This window comes from Pseudochaenichthys georgianus, chromosome 20 (genome assembly GCF_902827115.2).
Source record: "Pseudochaenichthys georgianus chromosome 20, fPseGeo1.2, whole genome shotgun sequence".
In the NCBI taxonomy this organism is placed as follows: domain Eukaryota; kingdom Metazoa; phylum Chordata; class Actinopteri; order Perciformes; family Channichthyidae; genus Pseudochaenichthys; species Pseudochaenichthys georgianus.
In genome coordinates, this window is record NC_047522.1 from 19,584,294 (window position 1) to 19,606,774 (window position 22,481).

The 22,481-nt window shown below is 41.0% G+C and overlaps 1 protein-coding gene across 2 annotated transcripts in view; it reads right to left on the reverse strand.

The window, feature by feature from the left end:
- Positions 1–2,558: 2,558 nt before the first annotated feature.
- The window catches only part of cdh10a (cadherin 10, type 2a (T2-cadherin)), a 28,272-nt gene continuing 8,349 nt past the window's right edge, over positions 2,559–22,481 (reverse strand). The window contains exons 1-11 of one of the 2 annotated variants that reach the window (XM_034109169.1): positions 20,987–21,058; positions 18,543–18,837; positions 16,266–16,385; positions 14,409–14,576; positions 13,954–14,135; positions 11,257–11,510; positions 10,568–10,704; positions 8,421–8,542; positions 7,620–7,728; positions 6,578–6,829; positions 2,559–3,772 (exon numbers count right to left, since the gene is read on the reverse strand). In XM_034109169.1, coding sequence (XP_033965060.1) covers positions 3,282–3,772; positions 6,578–6,829; positions 7,620–7,728; positions 8,421–8,542; positions 10,568–10,704; positions 11,257–11,510; positions 13,954–14,135; positions 14,409–14,576; positions 16,266–16,385; positions 18,543–18,837; positions 20,987–20,989 — 2,133 coding nt within the window. In that variant the 5' untranslated portion in view covers positions 20,990–21,058 and the 3' untranslated portion in view covers positions 2,559–3,281. Of the gene's footprint in view, positions 3,773–6,577; positions 6,830–7,619; positions 7,729–8,420; positions 8,543–10,567; positions 10,705–11,256; positions 11,511–13,953; positions 14,136–14,408; positions 14,577–16,265; positions 16,386–18,542; positions 18,838–20,986; positions 21,059–22,481 lie in introns of those variants that run through there. The other variant, XM_034109168.2, reaches the window with a different exon arrangement.

Sequence of the window (22,481 nt, forward strand, 5' to 3'; positions counted from 1 at the left end):
AGGACTTTCAAAATATATATTTTTAGTTTATTCAATGGTAGCTGATACACCATTAGACATAACCGTATGTTGGAAACATTGCTTTCTTCCTCTTTGGTAGCAGAGAGATGATCAATAGGGGAAACACAACAATCTGGCCTGTATCGGCAGGTAAGCCCTGTGGAATCTGTGGCAGGTGACGGGAAGCATGGCCGTCGATATACAGCCTCTCTCTGTCAGAATAATCGCTACCATTCCTCCTCCCCTTGGTGCTCGTGTTAGAATGCACAATAAATATACTCCTGTAAAATATAATGCAATTCAGCCGTGCAAATAAATATTTATGAATTTTAAACTTTGTAAACACCATGTCAGAGAGGCGGTGATTTTAAGACCTTATTGACTGTTGTGTTCGACCGCATTTCTAGAGAGGGGAACATAATATAAACGCCTTTGTACTGCAATCCAGTGCAACAAAAACAAAGACCCAATAACGAGGTCAAGGCTCTTTTTAAGGCTCATCAACATTTACATTTCACAATGGGATTATTTCATGGCTGTTGTTTTGATTTGAATTAGTATTGATTCTACTTTATTACTGAATCTTATCACCACATAACTCTCTACATTGTCATTATATAAATCAAGCAACATTTATTTTCAACAATTGTGCATTCATTTTATAGAAGGCGTTGGAAAAACTCCAGGAATAGATGCGCTACTCCCCAAAAAAGTCCTTTGTTTTTTTGTTGACATCGATAAGTAATAGTGTGGTTGAAGCCACTATTCTTAGTACCTCTTTATACAGAAATAGAACATGCTGTTAGATTATTATTATAATATCCTTATTTCCTGTATTCCATTTTAAGTAACAACTATCGTAGCATTGAAGGAACACAAACAAATAAAGCTTAACTCTGAGTAAAACTGAAGTACATTAAATCATTATGTCTGAGTAGACTAACACACCTCTGATATTAAAACAATAAATTAACTTTGAATTCCTCTGGGTTTTGGAAATACTTCAGGAATCATACATCCAAAAAAAGGACAGCATGTTTAACACGGCAGCGGGTGTCTGGCAGCAAGTTCTTTTCAATTTACACACGGCATCTATTGCACGTCTGTCCGTCCTGGGAGAGGGATCCCTCCTCTGTTGCTCTCCCTGAGGTTTCTCCCATTTTTCCCTTTAAACTGGGTTTTCTTTGGAAGTTTTTCCTTGTACGATGTGAGGGTCTAAGGACAGAGGGTGTCGTATTGTCATACTGATATTCTGTACACACTGTGAAGACCACTGAGACAAATGTAACATTTGTGATATTGGCCTATATAAATAAACATTGATTGATTGATTGAAGTGAATCCACGTGAGGAGGGCAGTGACTGGAGGTATTGTCATCTCCACAGCTGCCCACTATCAGCAAGTACTGTGTTCGATAACAGGACTTTAGCAGACAAGTGTGACATTAACCATATGGAGGTGTTTGTTCTGTGAGTTGGGAGACGTCATCTTATGGGTACTAGTTTTGTATGTTTATTACCCGTCACAATTATATTTATTGAGGTTTTCTAATATATTCTCAAGATTGAATTAAGAGATATTCAATCATGATGTTCCCGAAGATAGTGTGTGTTCCTTAAAGGTGGGGTAGGTAAGTTTCAGAAACCGGCTCGAGATACACTTTTTGTTATATTCCACGGAATGCTCTTAACATCCCGATAGCAATGAATATCTTAAGTGCTTTGACAAAAAATCCATAAAAAAATGTCATCTGTGGAAGCTGTAATACTGTAAAACATACAACCAATCGATTTAGCCGGGCCGGCTAAACGGATTGGATTGCCGCCCTGTCCGTCAGCCTTCCATCTCGTGCATGTACAAATGTATCTCGTGCCCTCATTGGGCATGCCGTCATTGGGCGTGCATTGCAGCAGTACTTCAATGACTCGCGGGCAACAGGCGGCCATTTTCACCAGTCTGCTGACGTCATGTGCGCGTTCATGTGTGTTGGAGGAGGTGCTCTGTAAGGAAGTCTGAAGGAAGGGGCGGATTCTTTTCGGCTGTGTACTTTCAAATTTTAGTGCACTCGAGCCGGTTTCTGAAACTTACCTACCCCACCTTTAAGTCTTGTTTGTAATTCTAAATAACTATAGCACACAATAAACCCTTGTCAATATGTTGTTTGCTTCTATACATGTTGCCTCTTTGTGTTGTTTTTATTCTAAAAAATAAATATCCTGTCTAAGATTGAACAACTAACGTCACATTGCTAATATGAAATCCTTAATACGTACACCAAACTTGGCCTAATAGCATTAATACATCTCTGAATGACCTGCACTATCCCATTCCTTACAGACACTTTTACCAATATATTTTAGTGAATGCAACAGTTTGAAAACAGCATGACATTTGGATTATTGCTATTCTTAAGAATAGCATCGCTGTGTAAGACTTGAATAATTATGTACGGACCTAAAGTACCCCATTGCCTTTCAGTAACAACACAACCTCATTTTACATCATTTTATTAAGAAAATAAGTATAAAAATATAAATATAAAACAATATGACTCAGCATCCAAACAATTGTCAGTGTATGACACTTTTCCTACAACACACACTTTCTGTTACATATTACACATATATGATGAAATGAATTCACAGTTTGACAAATAAACTGCACCAACCACTCACATGAACATTGCTTGTCAGACAAAGATAGCAAATAGTATATAGGATGTCCATCATTAAAAACACTTTGTACATGTACAGTATTTAATGGAGGTGGCTGAAAAAACCACATGACTCCTTCCCTACCCCACCCAAACCCACTCCAGTGCCATTAAACATTGATAGTATACAATACTACTATCTCTCAGGTAAATTACAAAACACATTGTCCACACCATTGTTCACAAAAAATCCTAAAATTCAAAGGCATCTTTACTGATAACGATCAAAAAGAGTAAAACGTTGAGAATTTACTCTATCTCCATTAATGAGAAAGTTCAACTCAGTTCAAGTCTTGAAGTCCACTTCAGCATCCACAAGTCCATTGCAACATATTTAGTTTGTGTGTTTGTGCGTGCACGCACTTGTGTGAGAATCAAAAAGACTTCTAGTTCGCTAGCGAGCTAGCTAGCAAACTAGACAAATAAACATATATATAGCTGATAGATAGGTAGACAGACGGTCAACTAGCTTGCTAGCTAACTAACTAGACAAATAGCTGTCTGGCTAGCTAGCTAGATAAACAGACAAAATATAGGCTTGGAAAAAGAGAGACCGCATGGCTCTGTCTAGGTCTGCCTGTCAGGGCTCTTCGCTATGTACATTTCTGCCAACTTTTTGAATGGTGTTCCCCAGTTGCTGAGGTAATCGTAGTCATGGTCCCCCTCAGTGGCTGCAGACTCCAGTGAACTCAGGGACTCAGCCAGTGACCCGCTGCCCTCATAAGCATACGTAGCCAGGGAGTCATATGGGGGCGCTGTCGGGTCCAAATCGTTCTCCTGAAGCCTCCCGTTAATGAAATATCTGACGTCCGTGTTATCCTTTATAGGTGATGTCCTCCGAAAGGGAAACAACATTTCAGGTATGATGTCCCTGCGTAGCTTGTTAGCATCCATCACCTCTGGGTTGCGCAGTGTGCCGATATCAAAGGCCTGAGTGTCCTCCTCTCCGCCGCCTTCATCGTTGTAGCTGACAACGTTGTCTCTGACATCCTCTTTGGAGATGATCAGAGGCTCCTTCTTCCTCTGTCTCCTCAGGGCAGCAAACAGCACCACGATCACTACACACAAACAGTGGGAGAAAGCGCAGCATAAGTCGTGTGCCTCTTAATGTGTCATGCATTAAAGAGCACCGGGGCACAAAAGCGCAGAGGGGAGACACATTTGCTACCAGTTATGAAGCCCCAACACTGCCTCAGGCATTCACCTCATATTATTAATGATTCATTGAAAAAGCTTGTTCTTTCTTTTTCCCTTGAACGACACATTCACTGCATAACATGTGAGGCGGTTGAGGATCTGTTTTCTCTCCCCTGTACGCTGCCTCAAGTCACATCTCCGTCATTCTTCTTCCAGCAGTAAAAGACATAAATCAGAAATTTCCGGGTGAGCATGCTTCCAGAGAGTGGCACTGGTGGTAAGTTTTTAAAACAAATCCCATAAATCTTCTGAAAGAAGAGGAACCAATGTCTCACTTAGGACAAGAACAAAGGCGGCTTCACCACTGCTTCTTTCCTTCTTCATTTTTTTTTTTTGTCATACCAGCAGGTACTCTAGTTGTATATCTGCCACCCACCTGGGTGATAATTACAATACCTTCAACATGGGTTCTATGGACCTGGAGGTGGCAAATTATAAGGATCTTTACAAACATTTCTGACTGACCAGTGCCATAATTTTAGACAGCGCAGAGGGCTGCAATGAGGAGAAACAGATAGGGAGAGCCGTTCCAGCTCAGCGCCTGCCTGGCGGAGTCAAGCAGAGGTGAGTGAGACAGTCTGTCAGGGGCTTCAAGCGCGAAAAAGCGTCACATAATGAGCAGATGTCATGCTATTTTGCTCAAGAGGAGAGCATGGAGCTTAACCTTCAGTACATTCGATATTTGAGAGAAAATATGCCCACCGCCAGACACGGAATTTAAAATCTGGAGTTTAAACAAGCAGATGGAAGAAAAGCTGGCCGGTATTATAATTTGCTGGTGTCGCTAGCATAGTCAGGGTACAGATCAAATGGCAAAAAAGACAGACACATGCACACATGCATAGGCCTACACTCATTCTCGAACACCATATTATTGAGCGGCTCAACAGTACGCAGGGTATACAGTCACAATGCCTAGTCAGTCATAAATGCTCCTTTCCTTTCACCGCTATGCTTAGCCAAGCGAGGTAAAGTTCAATGACAGTTGAAACCCATTACTTATTGATATGCCCTTACACATTTCTGCTTTTTGATGGGTAAAATGATAGGCACAGTTGCTGTTGTGCCCTGTATGATGTTACATACTGCACTGGATCACGAGGAGGGGCTGAAGTGGTGCTTACAGATCTCAGGAAGTAACATCCAACCAAACAGGGACACGAGCAGAGCATTTTGTAAAGTGGATTTGTTTGACAATGACTGGGGCTTATTGTTTTCTCACTGACAACTATTGAGTATAACATTATATAGAAAGCCGCCCCATCTCTTTCTTGCCACAAATGTCCAACATTATAATCCTTGAAGAAAAAGGAAAGTAAATCAACTTTTCATTGATTGGACTTGTTTTAACTTATCACAAGTGCCTTATTTTCACATTACCTTGTGTACTGAAGCATGGTGTGTTAAAAACACAATAATTCAGGGGTGATTGGTTAGGCGGACAAACTCTAGGTTTGCATCTTCTCTATGTATCACCAATGTCACACTAATAGTTTTTAAACATTAAAACGCTAAATGGCTGACAGCCAGAAAGGGCGCTGCTGCCAGAAATGCAACATTTATATTACATTGTATTGATTGTTGCACGTTTGGCCAGCTTTTAATCAATGTCCTGTTTGTCGAGATATACCCTATAGGAAATAGCCATTCACCATTTCCATCCCTCCCTGTTGGCACTCAGCAGCATGTACTTGAGCAAGGCAACACACTCTGGGCCATGTTATTGACTGCAGCACCTTGCATAGCTGTAGAGCTTATGAAAGTTAGGCATTGCTGTAGCTCTAATTGTTCTCACCTTCTGTGTGTCATGTGTCCAGAAAATGGACAAAAAAGCACAACTTTTAAAAGGTACATCGAAAAAAATGTGTCTGTGACAAGGTCATTACGATCCTTTGCCTGGCCCTAGACCTATATAGTTCAGGGGCTTTGATGCAGCAAGAACAGCTTGTTCTTAGAACAGCTATGATAGCAAATGAGATTGAAGATTATTTGAAATATGCTGAGATCATAGTCCTTACATGCCATTAAGGTTGATGTGAATTTAAGGACAGATGGATCTTTGTCACAAAGACAATCTTTGGAATTGATTGAACTGATAAAAATGAAACCCAACAAACAGAGACGGTAATCTTTCAATCAACCCTGAGCCAAAGTCTTCAGCAGTCTGGTGGTGCTTGAAATATTTTGACAGGGTCCTTTTTAAAAAACAAAAAGGTAACCTCGTTTTCAACCAACTAAAGGAGCAAACATTAATGTCTTATTTGATCCTGCACAATCAGGGATGGCTGGCTAGAAATTAGATGGATGCTTTGTTAATGTCCGTGCAAAAATTACAGACCCATTGTTTTAAATGTCGATTTGAAAATCTGCTACCCCATGTGCGTAGCCCAAAAGGAAAGCTTAACATGCATGGTAACAGTTACTAAGGGTTTAGGCTATAGCAACGTACTATCTGAGATAAGGATACAGTTGTATGTTTTATAGATTTCTAAGACCTCCAAGGCCAATTTATGATTTTTGCTTCAGGGCGGATTTAATGAAATTGACTTGATTAGAAGAGTTGCAAGGAGAAACCTAGAAAAACATTGAAAGACAAACATCTCAAAGCAGATAACACGGGTCAAAAATACATGGCCACACACACATGCAGACACACTCGTACTCACTGAGCAGGATGATGACACAGAGCAGTATGGCCACCAGAGCTCCAGTTGTGAGGCCATCTGAGAAGGGCAGCACCTCGGGGTTACAGGTCTGCATGTTTCCACGGCTGTCACAAGCACACACTCGCACAATCAGTGTACTGGTGCTGCTTTGAATGGGGTAGTCGTTGTCTGAGATCACAACAGGCAGGAAGTACATGCTCATCTCACGCCGGCTAAACCCCCCCCTCCGCGTCAGGATATTGGCAGTGTTATCTGTGGAAAGATGCAAATGGATAAAGCTTGTCAGTAAGGAGATGTTTCACTTAGCTATGACATTATAAAGGACATAATTGCAATCTTTATTTTCCCTACTCTTTTTATGCGGTGGCGGACAGCTCGTAATAGCTTTATTGGGCCATTTTTAATTACTAGCACCATGAGTACAGTTGTTTAAATAGTAATTAAAACAAACACTGCGCATCTTAGTAACAACCTGTTTTATATGACACTTTTTCTTTGCTATTATAGTCTTCAAGCAAACAGCTTAATTAATAATCATATAGTAGTTTTCATCTAAATGGACGTGGTTATGCATGGCCACACTTTCTACCAAATTTAGTTTTCAAAATTCCACGTCCACGAGTGGCATTTTCCGTCTCCATTTTAGGGATCTGCTGCAGTCTTTTGTAGACTGTACAGTATCCTGCTGGTTGAGAAACTTTTCTTAATCAAAACTCTAAATGTATTTTAGAACTATGACTAGGCAAACTGCAGTCATACTAAATGGAACGGTCAATACAGATTGAACATTTGAACAACCTCTTCAATTCTCTCAATACATGTTGTTTATCATACCACTTTTTTAGCCTGAGCATCTTTTAATTTGTAACAAAGAAAGCAAACAAATGTGATTTAAATTTTTTTTATCTTCTGCTATTTCAATCGAATTAATACAGCTTCTAACTGGAAATGTATAATACATAATGTATATGTTCTAAACTTGAACCTATATTAAATAGGGTGATGTTGTTTTCAGTGAAAATGCAAAACATGTACATCTTACCTTCCCTGTCAACAATTGTGAAGTTTGGATTGGTGGCACTTATGCTGAAGACAAACTTGTGTCCAACAAGCGGTTCATCTGTGTCAACAGCACTTATTGTCTGAATCAGCTGCGAAGAACAGAGCAGAGAAAACACATGAAGGCTTGAAATGCTTCTTCTTAGTTGAATGTAAAACACTGTTTTCTTAAATCACTTGGCACAGAGCAACATATTTAACACTGTGAGTAAGGCGTTATAGTTTATTGCCAAGATTGCCTTAAAAGGAAAACACAAAACATTCTCAGCAATCAGATAGACTTTAGAGTAATCTGCAAATAGTGAGAAGTGCCTGGTTAATTAAAGGATTTGCTTTCTGTTCACATTCCAACACTATAATCACATGTGTCTGCATTGTGAACTGTGCAGTAATACAGCATGCACCATACAGAGGCAGACACTTCCTCTGTAAATGTCAGGGAGTAGCTGATATATCATCCCTGCCAACTTCTGTTTGGTTCTTTGTCCCATAACAGTGGAAACTGTTTCCAGACATAGGAAATGGTTCTCTTTATACCATAGCCCCATTTGCTACTTGCCTTCAAATTAATTTAATTTCTTAAAATGTGTCTTTACTATATATGCATATTCTAAAGCTCATACATCTCTGATACATAGATATACCACCTCAAGGATTTCTTTTATTACAAGGATCTGTTCATTAATTCAGTGATTTAATACGTAATATCCACTTAAATGATGTCATTAGCCATAACACATCCTCCATTCGATATGTCTTGTATACAAGGATAAGTTGTATGTACCTGTGCTGCTTTGACATTCTCACAGACAAATGTGTCATAGGACATTGCAAACTCAGGGGCGTTGTCATTGACATCCAACACCTTGATGAAAACTGGCACTCGAGTTGTCTGTCGTGGGTTATCTGAAAACACATGGGTAAGAAATAATAGCATCGGCATGGTTTATGAAGTATTAGACCCAAACAGAGCACCATGACAGCAGTAAGTAAAGGCAACAATCTTGGCCTGCTTGATCCCCCGCTTCAGAGCCGGCCTGAAGCGGGGGATCAAGCAGGCCAAGATGGACTACAAGGGGAAGATTGAGGACTGCTTCCGGAGCAACGACTCCAGGCGGGTGTGGCAGGGGGTCCAGCAAATGACCAACTACAAACCCAGCCACCCCTCGGCCGACGGGGGTGACCCTCAGCTGGCGGAGGAGCTGAACTCCTTCTACGCCCGCTACGAGACAGGGCTATCGGAAGCAGCCACACCATTACATCCACCTGCCCTCAGCGGCCTCACCCTCACGGAGCACGAGGTGAGACGCACACTGAAGGCAGTGAACCCGAGGAAAGTAGCGCGGCCGGACGGAGTCTTGGGACGGGTGCTGAGAGACTGCGCTGACCAGCTGGCGGGGATCTTCACCAAGATCTTCAACCAGTCCCTGTCCCAGGCCATCGTCCCATCCTGCCTGAAAACATCCACAATCATCCCGGTGCCGAAAAAGAACAACATCGGCTGCCTAAATGACTACCGTCCAGTGGCACTCACCTCCACCCCCGCTAAAGTTTTTGAGAAGGTGGTCCGTCCCCACATCGTCTCATCCCTCCTTCCCGGTCTGGACCCCCACCAGTTCGCCTACAGGGCCAACAGGTCCACGGAGGACGCCATCGCCACAGCTCTCCACTCTACCCTGTCTCACCTGAAGAGTAGGGGGAGCTACGCACGGATGCTCTTCGTGGACTTCAGCTCTGCATTTAATACCATCCTCCCTGACAGACTGGTGACCAAGCTATCAGTCCTGGGAGTATCCCATTCCTTGTGTCTATGGATTAAGGACTTCCTGTCTGATCGCCCCCAGAGAGTGAGGATTGGCACCCACACCTCCACGTCCCTCAGTCTCAGCACCGGATCACCACAGGGCTGCGTGCTGAGCCCCCTACTATACGCCCTCTACACCTATGATCTCGTCCCCGCCCACACCAGCAACTCCATCATAAAGTGTGCTGATGATACCACCGTGGTGGGCTGCATCTCAGGGGGTGACGAGACCGCATACATGGAAGAGGTGGAGCAACTGCTAGCGTTGTGCAAAGTAAACAACCTGCAGCTGAACAAGCTGAAAACCCAGGAAATGATCATTGACTTTAGGAGGAAGAAGACCGTCATGCAGCCCCTGTACATTGATGGAGGCTGTGTGGAGAGAGTCTCAGTGATCAAATTCCTGGGCGTTCACCTGGCGGAGGACCTGTCCTGGAGGACCAACACCACGGCAACCGTCAAGAAGGCACAGCAGAGACTCTACTTCCTGAGAATACTCAGGAATTACCACCTCCGACAGGATCTGCGTGTGTCCTTCTACCGCTGGGCCGTGGAAAGCATCCTCACCTACTGCATCTGCGTGTGGTTCCTCAGCTGCACAGCCGCAGAGAGGGGTGCGCTCCAAAGGGTCATCAACTCGGCCCAGAAGATCATCGGTTGCCCCCTCCCCTCCCTGCCTTAAGAAGGCAGTCAAAATCCTCAAGGACCCACACCACCCGGGTAACGAGCACTTCGTACGGCTGCGCTCAGGCAGGCGCTTCCGTACCATGTCTTCCCGGACAAACAGACTCAAGTTCAGTTTTTTTTCCAGGGCCATGTGTGCACTAAACGCTGCTAATATTTAAATTATATAAGCCTTCCGTGCAATACGAGGGGAATTGCAATTCAATTTATTTATTATTAATTTAGGTACATATTCCCTATCATGTCTTTTTTAAGTCCCATTTATTGTTTTTATTGTTTTTATAGTGTTTTGTTGTTTTTATATTTTCTTGTTGTTTTTATAGTGTCTTGTTATTACGTGTTGGCACCTTGAGTCTATTGTAATTTTGTTGTACCTGTACAATGACAAATAAAGATCTATATATCTAACATTAAAGAATTGCCACATTAAATAATAATCTTACTTATTTCTGTGGCCACCACGGAAATGTTGTGCCATTTGGACATCTCTCTGTCCAGTGCTTTCAGTGTTGTGATGGTGCCGTTCACAGAATCGATGTTGAACAGCCTCTCCAGATCTGTATGCCGATCAATGGAGTATCTGAGAAGAGACACCGATAACATTACATTTTTCACAACAGTAATACTGCTTCTATAAGAGATGCAGATCTGCCCTCACAAGACACACACACAAAATTACATATTTACTTCACCAAACAGAACATCACTCATTGCCAAATATATATTTTCACTCTCTGCAATGTTAAAGGGTGATACATCTTTCCTGCCTGCTCATTTGTCATTGTCAACTTTCATATTCAACTGCAATCTGAATATGCAACACAATACACCATGTGGCTTGGGCCGAGAGTAACGTGTCCCTTGTCAGAGAAGACGGGCGCCATATGTGTGGATTGGAGGTGCTGAGCTGTGTGAATCGATACAGCAAATTAGGTCCTTTCACTATGACTTTGTGCAGTGCCACAGAGGGCTTACATCATTCCGGAAATAAACAGTGTCTGTATTCACTTCACAGGGCTGCTGCCGCTATTTTCCACTGGGAAATAACCAGGAGGGAACCATGAATAATATCCTGTGATTTGGCATGCAACTCTATTTAGGGTCTCAACATTCGCCGTGTCTTGTATCATACTTGACTGGCTTGTTGTCAGCGTCGGGGTCCCTGGCCGACACCACACCGACGAAGCTGCCAGCAGCGGTGTCCTCGTGAACCTCGATGATGTAAGGGTTCCTGGTGAAGACTGGAGGCTCGTCCACATCCTCCACGGTTACCTTGACCGTGGCGTAGTCTTTGAATTGCAAACCGTGGATGAACCTGGCGTCTAAGTAGGTGTTTCTCACCTCCACTCTGAACTCATAGTCCCTCTTACTTTCGTAATCCAGTGCCTGGAGATGAAAGAACATCAGAAGTCAAGCTGTATACTTTTCTGTAAAAAAGAAACAGCCTTCAGGATTTTAAATGGCAGTTCATTGCATTTCATTTGTCTGTCTTTATCTTATTCATTCTCCAAATTATAAGTTGCAAAACCAAGAGAGGAATACTGATCTCAGAGATCTCATGGGGGAAGTAGTGAGTTTCAAGCAAAAGACTGCTTTATACTATTCATTTCACAGGCTTATAGTATCTGATGTTACTCTACGGTTTGATACAAGGTTCAGTCATATGTCTTTCTTACATGAAGACCGTTATATGGGGCTTTTTCTAATCTGAAACTGTATTATTCTGTCTTTCAATAGAAGTTAAGCAAACATAATAGGATGAGATAAAGAAGATTTCTCAAAATTAATCATATTTTTACTTTAAGCTCTGAATTGGAATTCCAGATAACGTTTTAAAGGTCCCCTATTATAAAGTTGTTCATCAATATATAATGAGTCTCAGATACAAACCTTGAGTGGTGATTGGCTAATGGTATCTCAAACCAAAAAACTTTATGACATCATAAAGTGACCAAAATCTGATCAGCTCATTTTCAGATAGGTTTTTATATAAATGGATCAGGACAAAAAGTGAGCAATTTTTTTTCTTAAACTTTCTGAATCTCTTTACACAGATATAAAAGACCAGGGGCCTCATCTATAACGCCGTGCGTAGGATTCACGTGGGAAGGTTGCTTACGTAGTAGAAATCCGAAAAATAGGTACAGAAATGTCCCGACATTTTCCGATTCACCAAACATTGCGCACCGGCGAGGAAAGTGCGTACAGCACTTCCTACGCCGGTTTCCCTTTATAAATCACAACCGACTCGAAATGCGGTGCAGTTTTTGTGGGCTTCACGTAACGCCCATATTTGCCTATAAATAGTCAAAGAAACGCCCATTCATTCATTCATTCTGACTGACTTTATGAAGAAGATCGCAGGAAATGACGACAGAACAGCTAAAAAAGACATCTCACACCGTGTCAGATTTTGGTTATTTTGGGGAGGTCGAGATAAATCATATTGTTTGGTGGACGCAGTTTGAACCAGAGTAGCAGCATGGAGGTCGGATCGTCACCAAAATAAATAAATAAATGACCCGAAAAAGGTTAATGACAACAAACAATACACATAGCCTTCCTCAGGCAGTGTGTTTGTACCGGGGACAGGAGACCCCCCCTTGATGAGAAACTGTAAGAAGTGAATGGGGAAACCCTCCGGAGTGGAGTCATGACGACTGGATCTGAATTATGTTTTTGTATTTGGTGGTTTGTGTTCCAGCTGTCGATCAGCTGTGCGCAGCGTCTCCACTGCAGCCTGTGCGTCAACCCCCCGCAGCAATCCTATATCCACCAGTTAAAGGAAATACAACTAATGTGTTGTGTTATATTAGCTGTACAATTTACCACATGGTGTTCCTAGCTTCCATACCTCCTGTGTTTTACGAGTGACTTATCAAGTATTGGCAAACGGCATAAAACACGATTAAACATGACAGTATATAAAACCATGCTCGTATACAACCTATAGAAATGCAAAACGGCGTCAGTTTAGACGTAATTCTGTCCTTCTGCTTGCCGCATCGTTTATGAGAAAACATTTCATAACATTAACACAACATATTCGAGGTGGTTTTCAATAACATATCCGTATTTATTTATTTATCCAAGTTATGTGTGTGTGTGCACTGAGGAGTCGCAAACAGGCGTTTGTTTAATCATTTTAAGATTGGCTTTAATCAATTTGTGAAAATGAATTCTTCATATATGATAAATGAGAGGTAACATTTTATTTATGGTATTATTTCCACATATTTCTCTCCATTCTTCCTTCTGCCAACGCGGTGTCGCAGTTTCTCGTCTCTCCCGTTGTTGTGCTTGGTGCGTACGTATGGGTTAGAGTTTGCGTGGAGGACCGCACATTTTCCAGTCAAGTTAGTATTTTATAAATCGGAAACATTGTGTAGAAACTGGCGTACGCCATTTTTTAAGCGTATATCCCTTTATAAATGAAGCCCCTGAAAAAGTGGATTTTGCACAATAGGTGACTTTTAAGACCTTTTAAAAGGCATTTATTCCATTGGTCTGTTGTGGTTTGATCTTATAGAAATAAAAATGCACATACTGTAACTTGCATTTAATTGTTAATACCTTATAAACGCTTTTGTATTTAAAGGCATTCCATTTAACATATATAGCATGTCTTGAATGCTATTCATTAAAGCTGTTTGAAATCACTTTACTCGTTACAATAAGTGTTTTGTGTGATTGCACAGCCATTATCAATCAAGTAATGTCACATGCTCACTGTGGCTGCTTTTAATGCTGGTCGCCACGTTATGCCACAACACCTACATTACATATAAGTAGAATAAAGGAAAGGGTTATTAGGAATGATAATAATTACATTTTTGATTATGATGACTCCCTCTTGTGTGGTTTGATCAGTGATGATGTTGAATATGTCATGACCCCCGACAATGCTGTACTCCATATCAGCATTATGGCCAACATCTGGATCATCTGCCTTTATACGTCCAATAGCTCCTCCGATCTCTGTCGACTCCACAGCAGTCACACGGAAGGAGTCTACACACAGACAGGGAATGACAAGCTGTTTAAAGGCAGAGTACACATCATTGAGGGGTGCAGTGGGGCAGTGGGTTGTGCATTGGTGTTTGGATCAGGGGGTCACAGGTTCAAACCCCACTGCAATCAGCATGTTGTTGTGTCCCTGAGACACTTCACCCCAACGTGCTCCTGTGGGGATTGTCCACAGTATTGAGTATGTAAGTCGCTTTGGATAAGCGTCTAACAACTGACATGTAATTGAACCTGAGGGATAAATGGCCTTGCTCTTACGGTTAGCAAAGCGTGGCGGACTGTCGTTCACATCGGAGAGCGTGATGCTGACTGTTGTGGTCCCTGAAAGCCCCCCCATCTGTCCGGCCATGTCTTTAGCCTGGATCACAACCTGGTAGTTTTCCTTCACTTCTCTGTCCATGCCAGGCAGGGCTGTCTTGATTGTGCCTGAAGAGAAAACACACCAACATGCTTTCCACCAGTTTCAACAATTTAGTGGACAACTTCATTTCAGAAAATGTGTGTGCTGCCTTACTGAAAATGAGATAAGAAAAAGATCAATTCCAACCATGTCCTCTAGAAAATTCAATTGATATACTACTAATTTGGTTTTCCAATTATGTTTTGAGGGGAAATGTAAATGCTGCCTGGATTACTGTATGTTCCCTGGCAACATTTGTCTAGTGTCAGAAGAAAAACACGTGTCTGCAGCATGCAAGTTGTGGGAGGTGGTCGGGATGAATGTGCCTACACAGAGCAGGACTTTGAACCGAACCACACACAGGACTAAGGATGTCATACAACAAAGACTTTTGGGATAAAGATGACTTCTGTTGGGCTGCATGCACATAGAGCCCAGCTGTGTTTGGTCAGATTTAGTTTTTATTCTTTCCCTGTCAAATAAACACATCCAACGTGTAAATAAGACTTCTTTGAAAGGACCTTCGGCAGAGCTTTATGTTTTTGCTCCCTGCTAAGAATGTCACACTGTACTGAATGCGCATGAAAATTCAATTGCCAATTTGATAAATTACTCGGTAAGATGGCAAGTAAGAAAAAAGCCCGATTTGTCAGACATTACTTAAACCTAATTTTGGACATGCTGCAAATAAAAGTGAAAAATGACTTGAATAGGTTGGTGTTGCCTTTTTAGCGTTTGAGTCACACAAATAAGAATGTTCATTGATACTGTAAGTGGTTTCTTACAGTATATGATAAATACAGATACAACTGTTACCACGGCAGTATTTGTCACTTCCTAATTTGACTATTAATAACAAAGGATTACTGACAAAGCAGGTTGCATTACTCATATAATGTATTTCTTAGTCTCCACTGAATATGTATACCCAGTAAGAGTATCTACTGCAGCATGTATCTACTGCTTAAAGCAACATATTATGACCATTATGCTCTTTTTGTTGTTGTTTTTGTATTCATTGTTGTGTAGCTCGCCTCTCATGGTCTCAATGTTCTCTTCACACGACATGTGACTGCTGGAGGAACAGCTGATAGTATCAGGTGTGTGGATGTGCTTGTATAAGCCTGCTCACCCCCAGAAGGATTATATTCTGCACTGACATCTTGACTATTCATATGACCGGATTACAGGCACTGCGGCTGATTGACAGGCTGCTAAACAGGCTGCTAAACAGGCTGCTAAACAGGCTGCTAAACAGGCTACAGGGCTGGCTGTTTGACAGAGTGTTGAGTGACATTCTTCAGAGCGGTGATGATTGGTTTTGGTTTTGGTTGTGACACTGCCATCAAGACCTATAACTACATGTCCTAGTTAGTGAAACTATCCCATAGTAGATATTTAGGAGGGACATAATACATATTTACAGACAGACCTTGTGAAATTAAGCTAGGTTATTCATATAATACTTTAAACAAATAAAGGTTCATGACATCAAGTAATCTACATGTAAATAAACAAATGTATACCAAAATGGACATTTCAGCTAAAATAAGTGTAAATTACAGGTTTAGTTGAGTCTAATATTGGATTGTAAAGGATGATAGGAACTAACAAGTAGCTTTGTCTCTTTGTTTACTCAGAAACACATTACAATGCAAGAACCATGCATAACATTAGAAACTGCAGCCAACATATCCTGCTGGGGTTTGGCTCACCATTCTCAGAATCCACTGAGAAATATGGTTGTCCCTGTAGAATGCTATACACAAGCTTGGCACTGTTCCCATACGTTTGATCATCAGCATCATCGGCAGTTACTGTGACGACAGATGTACCTGCAGAAAGAACATGCAACATTAAGTGTAATGCCAAAGCACTCATAAGCAATATGATCAAGTAACCAATCAACATCATTTCACATAATTTGCTTTTCAGTCACATAATACATTTGAATGACTGTTGCCACGGTTTGTAAAACTGTCAAACAGAATTGCTAGTAATTCTGACTACAGCTGGGTCACTTCTGGCACACCTGTGACAATATTGCTTTGATTAAACCTTGGTGTCCTAGTGCAAGGATCTCTTAAATGTCACACGCTGAGAAGGTTTACTGTCCATCATCCATCCTTGAAGTGAAGGTTTCTCTCTCCTCAGGTAGTTTGTCACTCTGATGAATCAAATATTTACCATTGCCTGTTTACAAAACCATTACATGATTGTAGCACAGTCCTTAAGCTGAACATGTGTGACTCTACTAATGTAAGGGAACCCTTTATGTAGAGATTGTTATAGTATTCATGAATGTAGAGTAGGGAAGTGTGTTTAAAAAAAGTAATAAGAAGTTGTTGGTACTATTTAAATTCATACAACCAATTTGGCCTTTAGCCTAGCAAGGTTATATTACTGATGCATTTCTTACTGACCTTTGTTGTCAGAGCCAGAGGTGCGGCAACATTAGATACATACTGACAAGCTTCTACTGAGGAGCTGGAATACATTTACTATGCTCAGGGACACTGCATGTGTATGTGTGTGCTCAGGGACACTGCCTTTCATATTTCCAGCTGGCAATGCACCCCGTACGCAGAGTTTTATTTGGCACTATTACCTTCAGTATCGTCTCACACAAACTCCAACCACCAATATACACATGCGCCTCCAACAACCAAGTGGCAGGTGCTTGAATGTGTGTCATGTGTGTGCCAAATAAATATAACCGTATTTAAGCTTTTAAAATAACTTGGTTCCTCTCAAATATCCTGTCATTGAGGCCCTTCCATATAAAGTCCTGCATAATCCACCGAGCGTTTCAATAACGCCACATTGCAAATACTGTCCTCGGCATTCAGGGGACCTCTGCCGTGTCCTGTTTGGGTCTCCGTGCATACTAATGAACCCTTGAACATCTGTCCCACTTAGTCCCAGCACGGATAGCGTAAAAGTGAGCCGCTGATTCTTCATGGCTGGTTGACTTGATTAACCAGTGTGTTCAGTCTGAACATATAAGGCAGTTTATCAGTCCGGAGACAAATAGTGGTGAACCTGACCCACCTTTTAGCAAGTATCCCTGCAGCTGGGGAATCTAAGCGAAGCGCATTATGAATATCAAGTAGGTCATTGTTGTTTGTCATATATAGACAATTGGGTTTTGATTTACCCTTGATTGCTCCTGTGTACTAATTTGTGGCTGCATAATTAAGGATTGATTATGAGCTGCATGCATTATTTTCATAAGCTTTGTTTATATCCGTGCCAGTTGCTTTATTTATATGACTTGAATGGGATGAAGTGAAGCGCAATGAAGCAAATCCTTAATTGGAAAGACTTTGACAATCTAAACTTCCAATATTTCTGCTGCCTATTAAAAATGACAAATGGCATTACTTGATATGAATGCCCAATGAACCTGACCAAACAAACAACAACCCCAAAAAGCGGGAACAACTTTGAACAACTGGATACAGCGTGCCTGAGAAGTGTGTATTGCAGCATTCGATTATATTGGTTGAAACACATATTATTAATGGACGGAAATAATCTGCGGAATATTTTCTTGATTTATTGTCAATTGTGTATTGGCAAGACATTAAAAAAACTAAAGGAAAACACCTACAGTACCTTATATTGACCATGCTCTAAGGGGATTTCCTCCGATTGTATTTTTCAAATCAAATCAAGTTTTATTTATATAGCACATTTATAAACGATTTTTGGTCGAGCCAAAGTGCTGTACATATAATAAAAATAGCCTACAGTAGAGACACTTTACAGAAAATACAACAGCACAGATTGTTTAGAATATCAGTACGAGAAAAACGACACCCTCTGTCCTTAGAGTGGATTTTTGGTTCATTAACAGCCTAATTAACAGCTTTTAATGTAAAACAGATATAAAGAGCACATTCTCACATCTAAACTTTGCACCCTAAAAATCTTTGGCAATTTCTCTCTAAAAATAAATTACCTCTAAAATTAAACCAACCATAACTCACCAACTTCTGACATTTCGGGGACACTGGCAAAGTAGATTTCCTTTGCAAACTTTGGCTCGTTGTCGTTGATGTCGTGAATTTTAATGTTAAATTCAGTGTCGGGCTCCAGCTCCGTGTTGGTGTTTCGATCCAAGACCTTTGCAACGAGTGTGTACATGGCTTTCTCCTCCCTGTCCAGCCTTTTTGTGGCATGAATATCCCCAGACTTCTCATCAATCAGGAACAGGCTGCCCGCCCCTTCTCCCGTCAGAACGTACTTCACATTGCCCGCACCTCTGTCCATGTTGGAGTGCAGCTGGAAATGAAACACATTGTATACATGAGTCAAACTTTAATGGTGGATCGCTTTCTAACATGCACTTTAGACTGAGAGGAAAACACACTGCTGACATGTGGTGTAACCAATACCAATAACTTAAAGTTATATTCTCCTAAATAAAAGAAAATAATCATTGCCCTGAAACCACTCATTAATAATAACACATCCCTGACATTTTGAACATGCATACATCCACTAATTAAATGTCTGGCCATTGGTGTCTCAATTTATGTCCTTTTTATTTTAGGCACTACTGACGAAAAATAGCTTTTCAATTATGGCTTTATGCCATTGTGGATAATTATTTATCTCCTGGTTTGAATTTAAAACTTCAATTGTGAACTTTAACACCCTACTGTATTCACACAGTTGATTTATACCTACTGGAGATAAGGCTTCATCTTGTCATTTGGGAAATGTGTATGTTTTTACCTAACCCCATGCATCTACAGCAGGGGTCTCAAACTCAAGGCCCGGGGGCCAAATCCGGCCCGCGACTTCATTTTCTGCGGCCCCACAAGAGCTTGTAAAGAATATAATATGTTTATTATACGTTTACATGCCGATTTACAGAAGCACGTTGCCCATAAACTACATGTCCCACAATGCATCTCAAATATGCCTTCTTTCTCAAAATGTCTTTTTCTCCAGAATGTTCTTTTCTTTTTCAACCATTTTGTGACATTCTCACTGAAAGGACTTCCAAGTATTTGCCCTATCTTCTGCTTTCACATGTAGTTAATTATGAAGTTATTACCCTATCCGATAATAATCCAATGCAGAGGCAATAATGTAATATAATACATTATTTTATATATATTAAATATCTATATATGTCTTTTTATATAGTCTTAAAGTTACAACCGGCCCTTTAAGTGCAACCATAATGTGAATGTGGCCTGTGATGAAATTGAGTTTGACACCCCTGATCTACAGCATACTATAGATGTATGAAATTGTTGGGACACTCTTTGTGAACATTGGACACATGGTGGAAACCATCGTAGACCGCATGTGTTTTAGTCTCGGAACATAACATAGCCTTGGAACCCTGTGTCAAATTGTGACATACTCCATAAGTCCAGATCCAATTTGTCTTGAATTGTTCTTCCAAATTGGGCCTTTGAAAAATGATGAAAACCTGACCTACAGCAACAATTGCTAAAAGTAGTCACCTCTGACCTATCCATCACCTTAAAGTGGCTGCACGTGTCATGGAGGAGTAATGGTGGCACACTGTGACCGACGCTTGGTTCAGGCGCATTACTGTACTGGATCCGTCAGCAGATATATGTATATCACCATCTCATGGGTTCACATTTTTAAATGATAAGTAGTTAGGGATTTCGTCAGCAACTAATTAATATTAATGTCCGCATGCTGTGAGGAAACTAATTATTTTTCCGACATTTGGGAAGAGTGATGTCAACAGTACGTCTTTGAATGGGAAATTAGAAATGTATAGCCAGCTATTATCAGGCAGAACAAAATAGGACGCATTTGAATACAAGATGCTGTCAAGTGAAATGAATTATGTGCACAGTATCTGGTCTCATGTTTGATTTCATTTTTGCATATGAACTCTATCTAAAGTTTATTATAATGAAATATCACCCCTTGATTTACATTTCCCATTTATTACAGTCTTTTCATTGTTTGTAGATATATGCATTCGATCCTGAGCTGCACATCAGGGAACAGAGGATTGATGTCGTGTTACGGAGGTGAAGGATGCTGCTGCTATTGCCTGTGAATGACAGGCTAATTTAGGTGAGCAGGAGTGTGTGTATGCATTTTTGCATTGAAATGGGTTTCATATCTGTGGCAGGTGCACACTCTCCTGGGGAAAATAAACCATAGCCATATTTCCTCTACTTTGAAATGCATTGTCTATGTAATGGTACTGTATATTGGTTGTACACATAGGGACATGCTCAGTAAGCAGCGCTGAACAAACGGACATATTTCATCACTGATACTCGCAACTGTTCCCATTCAAACACACCTCTCAGCTTCGAGTGTGATAATTAAACCAATACAATGTCAGACCCAGTCGGACCACAGTGATTTGCATTTTTCCAAATCTTTTCATTATATTCTTCAGTAGTTTTCATCTGATTATTACCATATTTCCAGTCTCGGTTGTTAATCCTGTAAAAAGGAGCCTGAGAAGCGAAAAACAACAAACAAGGAGCCATCAAAGGAGCCTGCACCCTATGCAGCCAAGCTGTCTACAGGATAATAGGAATCTCACAGTCTGTGCAGAACCCTGTGCCATGCATTTTACATATTTCCACTATGCGTGTGGGCGCGCAAGACTTTACCTCGTGAACTTTATCTAATTATCGAATGTCTACATACCGTCCACTTCCTAATCATATGGGTAAACAGATCTCTGCACGGCCAGATAGATTCATTACTGAGTAGTAGTGCAGCGAAGGAGCTGTGCAGAAGTGAGCATTGTTGTACTGCTATCTTGGTATACCATGCCATCTAAAATAATGCTCCCATTGAACTATATTGACTAGAAAGAGAGTTTTAAGATTAGATTTCTGAAGGTATGTCCTATATAAAGTTCATCATTTTACCCATTCAGTGTTGTGGCTTAAAGTGTAGAAAACAGGCTGGATCCATTTGTATTGAGTACCAGAGGCATGCTGTTTATGTTAAGGCGAGATAAACTCGGCCTCGAACATGTATTGTAAATCTACTACAACAATGATACCGTTGACAAAATGTGTTTTTTTACTTACAGCCTTAACCAAATCAAATGTTCGCAGTACCACCCTATGTTTGCAGAGATTTAGTAGCTCTCCTTTCAAGGCCTTGCCGCACAAACACAGCCTTTTCGAGGCCTTACAGCAGAAGCACAGAAGAGACCCTTGATGAGGGAAATCGCCGTGCACAAACACTGAGGAATTGTCAGCAAAGCAGCAAAATCATTGGCAATTCTTGTCAGGTCTCTGGTTAGCATTACTCGGTGCTGCAAAGAGGAGATAGCAGAATGGATACAGAATAATTACTCTTCCTCCCTCTTTCCCTCCGTCTCTTAAGACATAGGCAAAACCCTTTACTTGTGGAACACTGTACTATAATGTATATCGAGCAGGTTAAATGTACTGCTTACATTATCTCTAGTATGCTTTGTAGTTCATACAAGTTCTGCAAAATTCTCCCCGAAATGTACCAAACAATGCCTTAAAAAGATACTTATTGGCAACTTATTAACACATGAAAGTGAGCAACCTTGAATATTCTAATATATAACAGCGCAAGACAATAGCATGCAGCGTGACTTTAATAGGATTTAGTTCACTTCAAACACGCCACTCACATGCTCCAGCATCCAAAGTTCGTGCTTCTATTGCTCAGCATTGCGAGTGCTCACACTTCACAGCCCTGCTTAAGAAGTAGGGCATCACAGCTGCACACACTGAGTGCTCACACTCATTACTGGCCCCGTGAAAGTCAGTTACAATGTGACGTCAGGGCTTTACATCCCCTGCATAGTATATTTACAATCATCAACATATACCGTGCTCATGTCCTGTGTTGACCGTACTCAATACCTTCCTTTTGCTAATGCTGTTATTTTTCATATCATTCTGCGAGGTATCCGT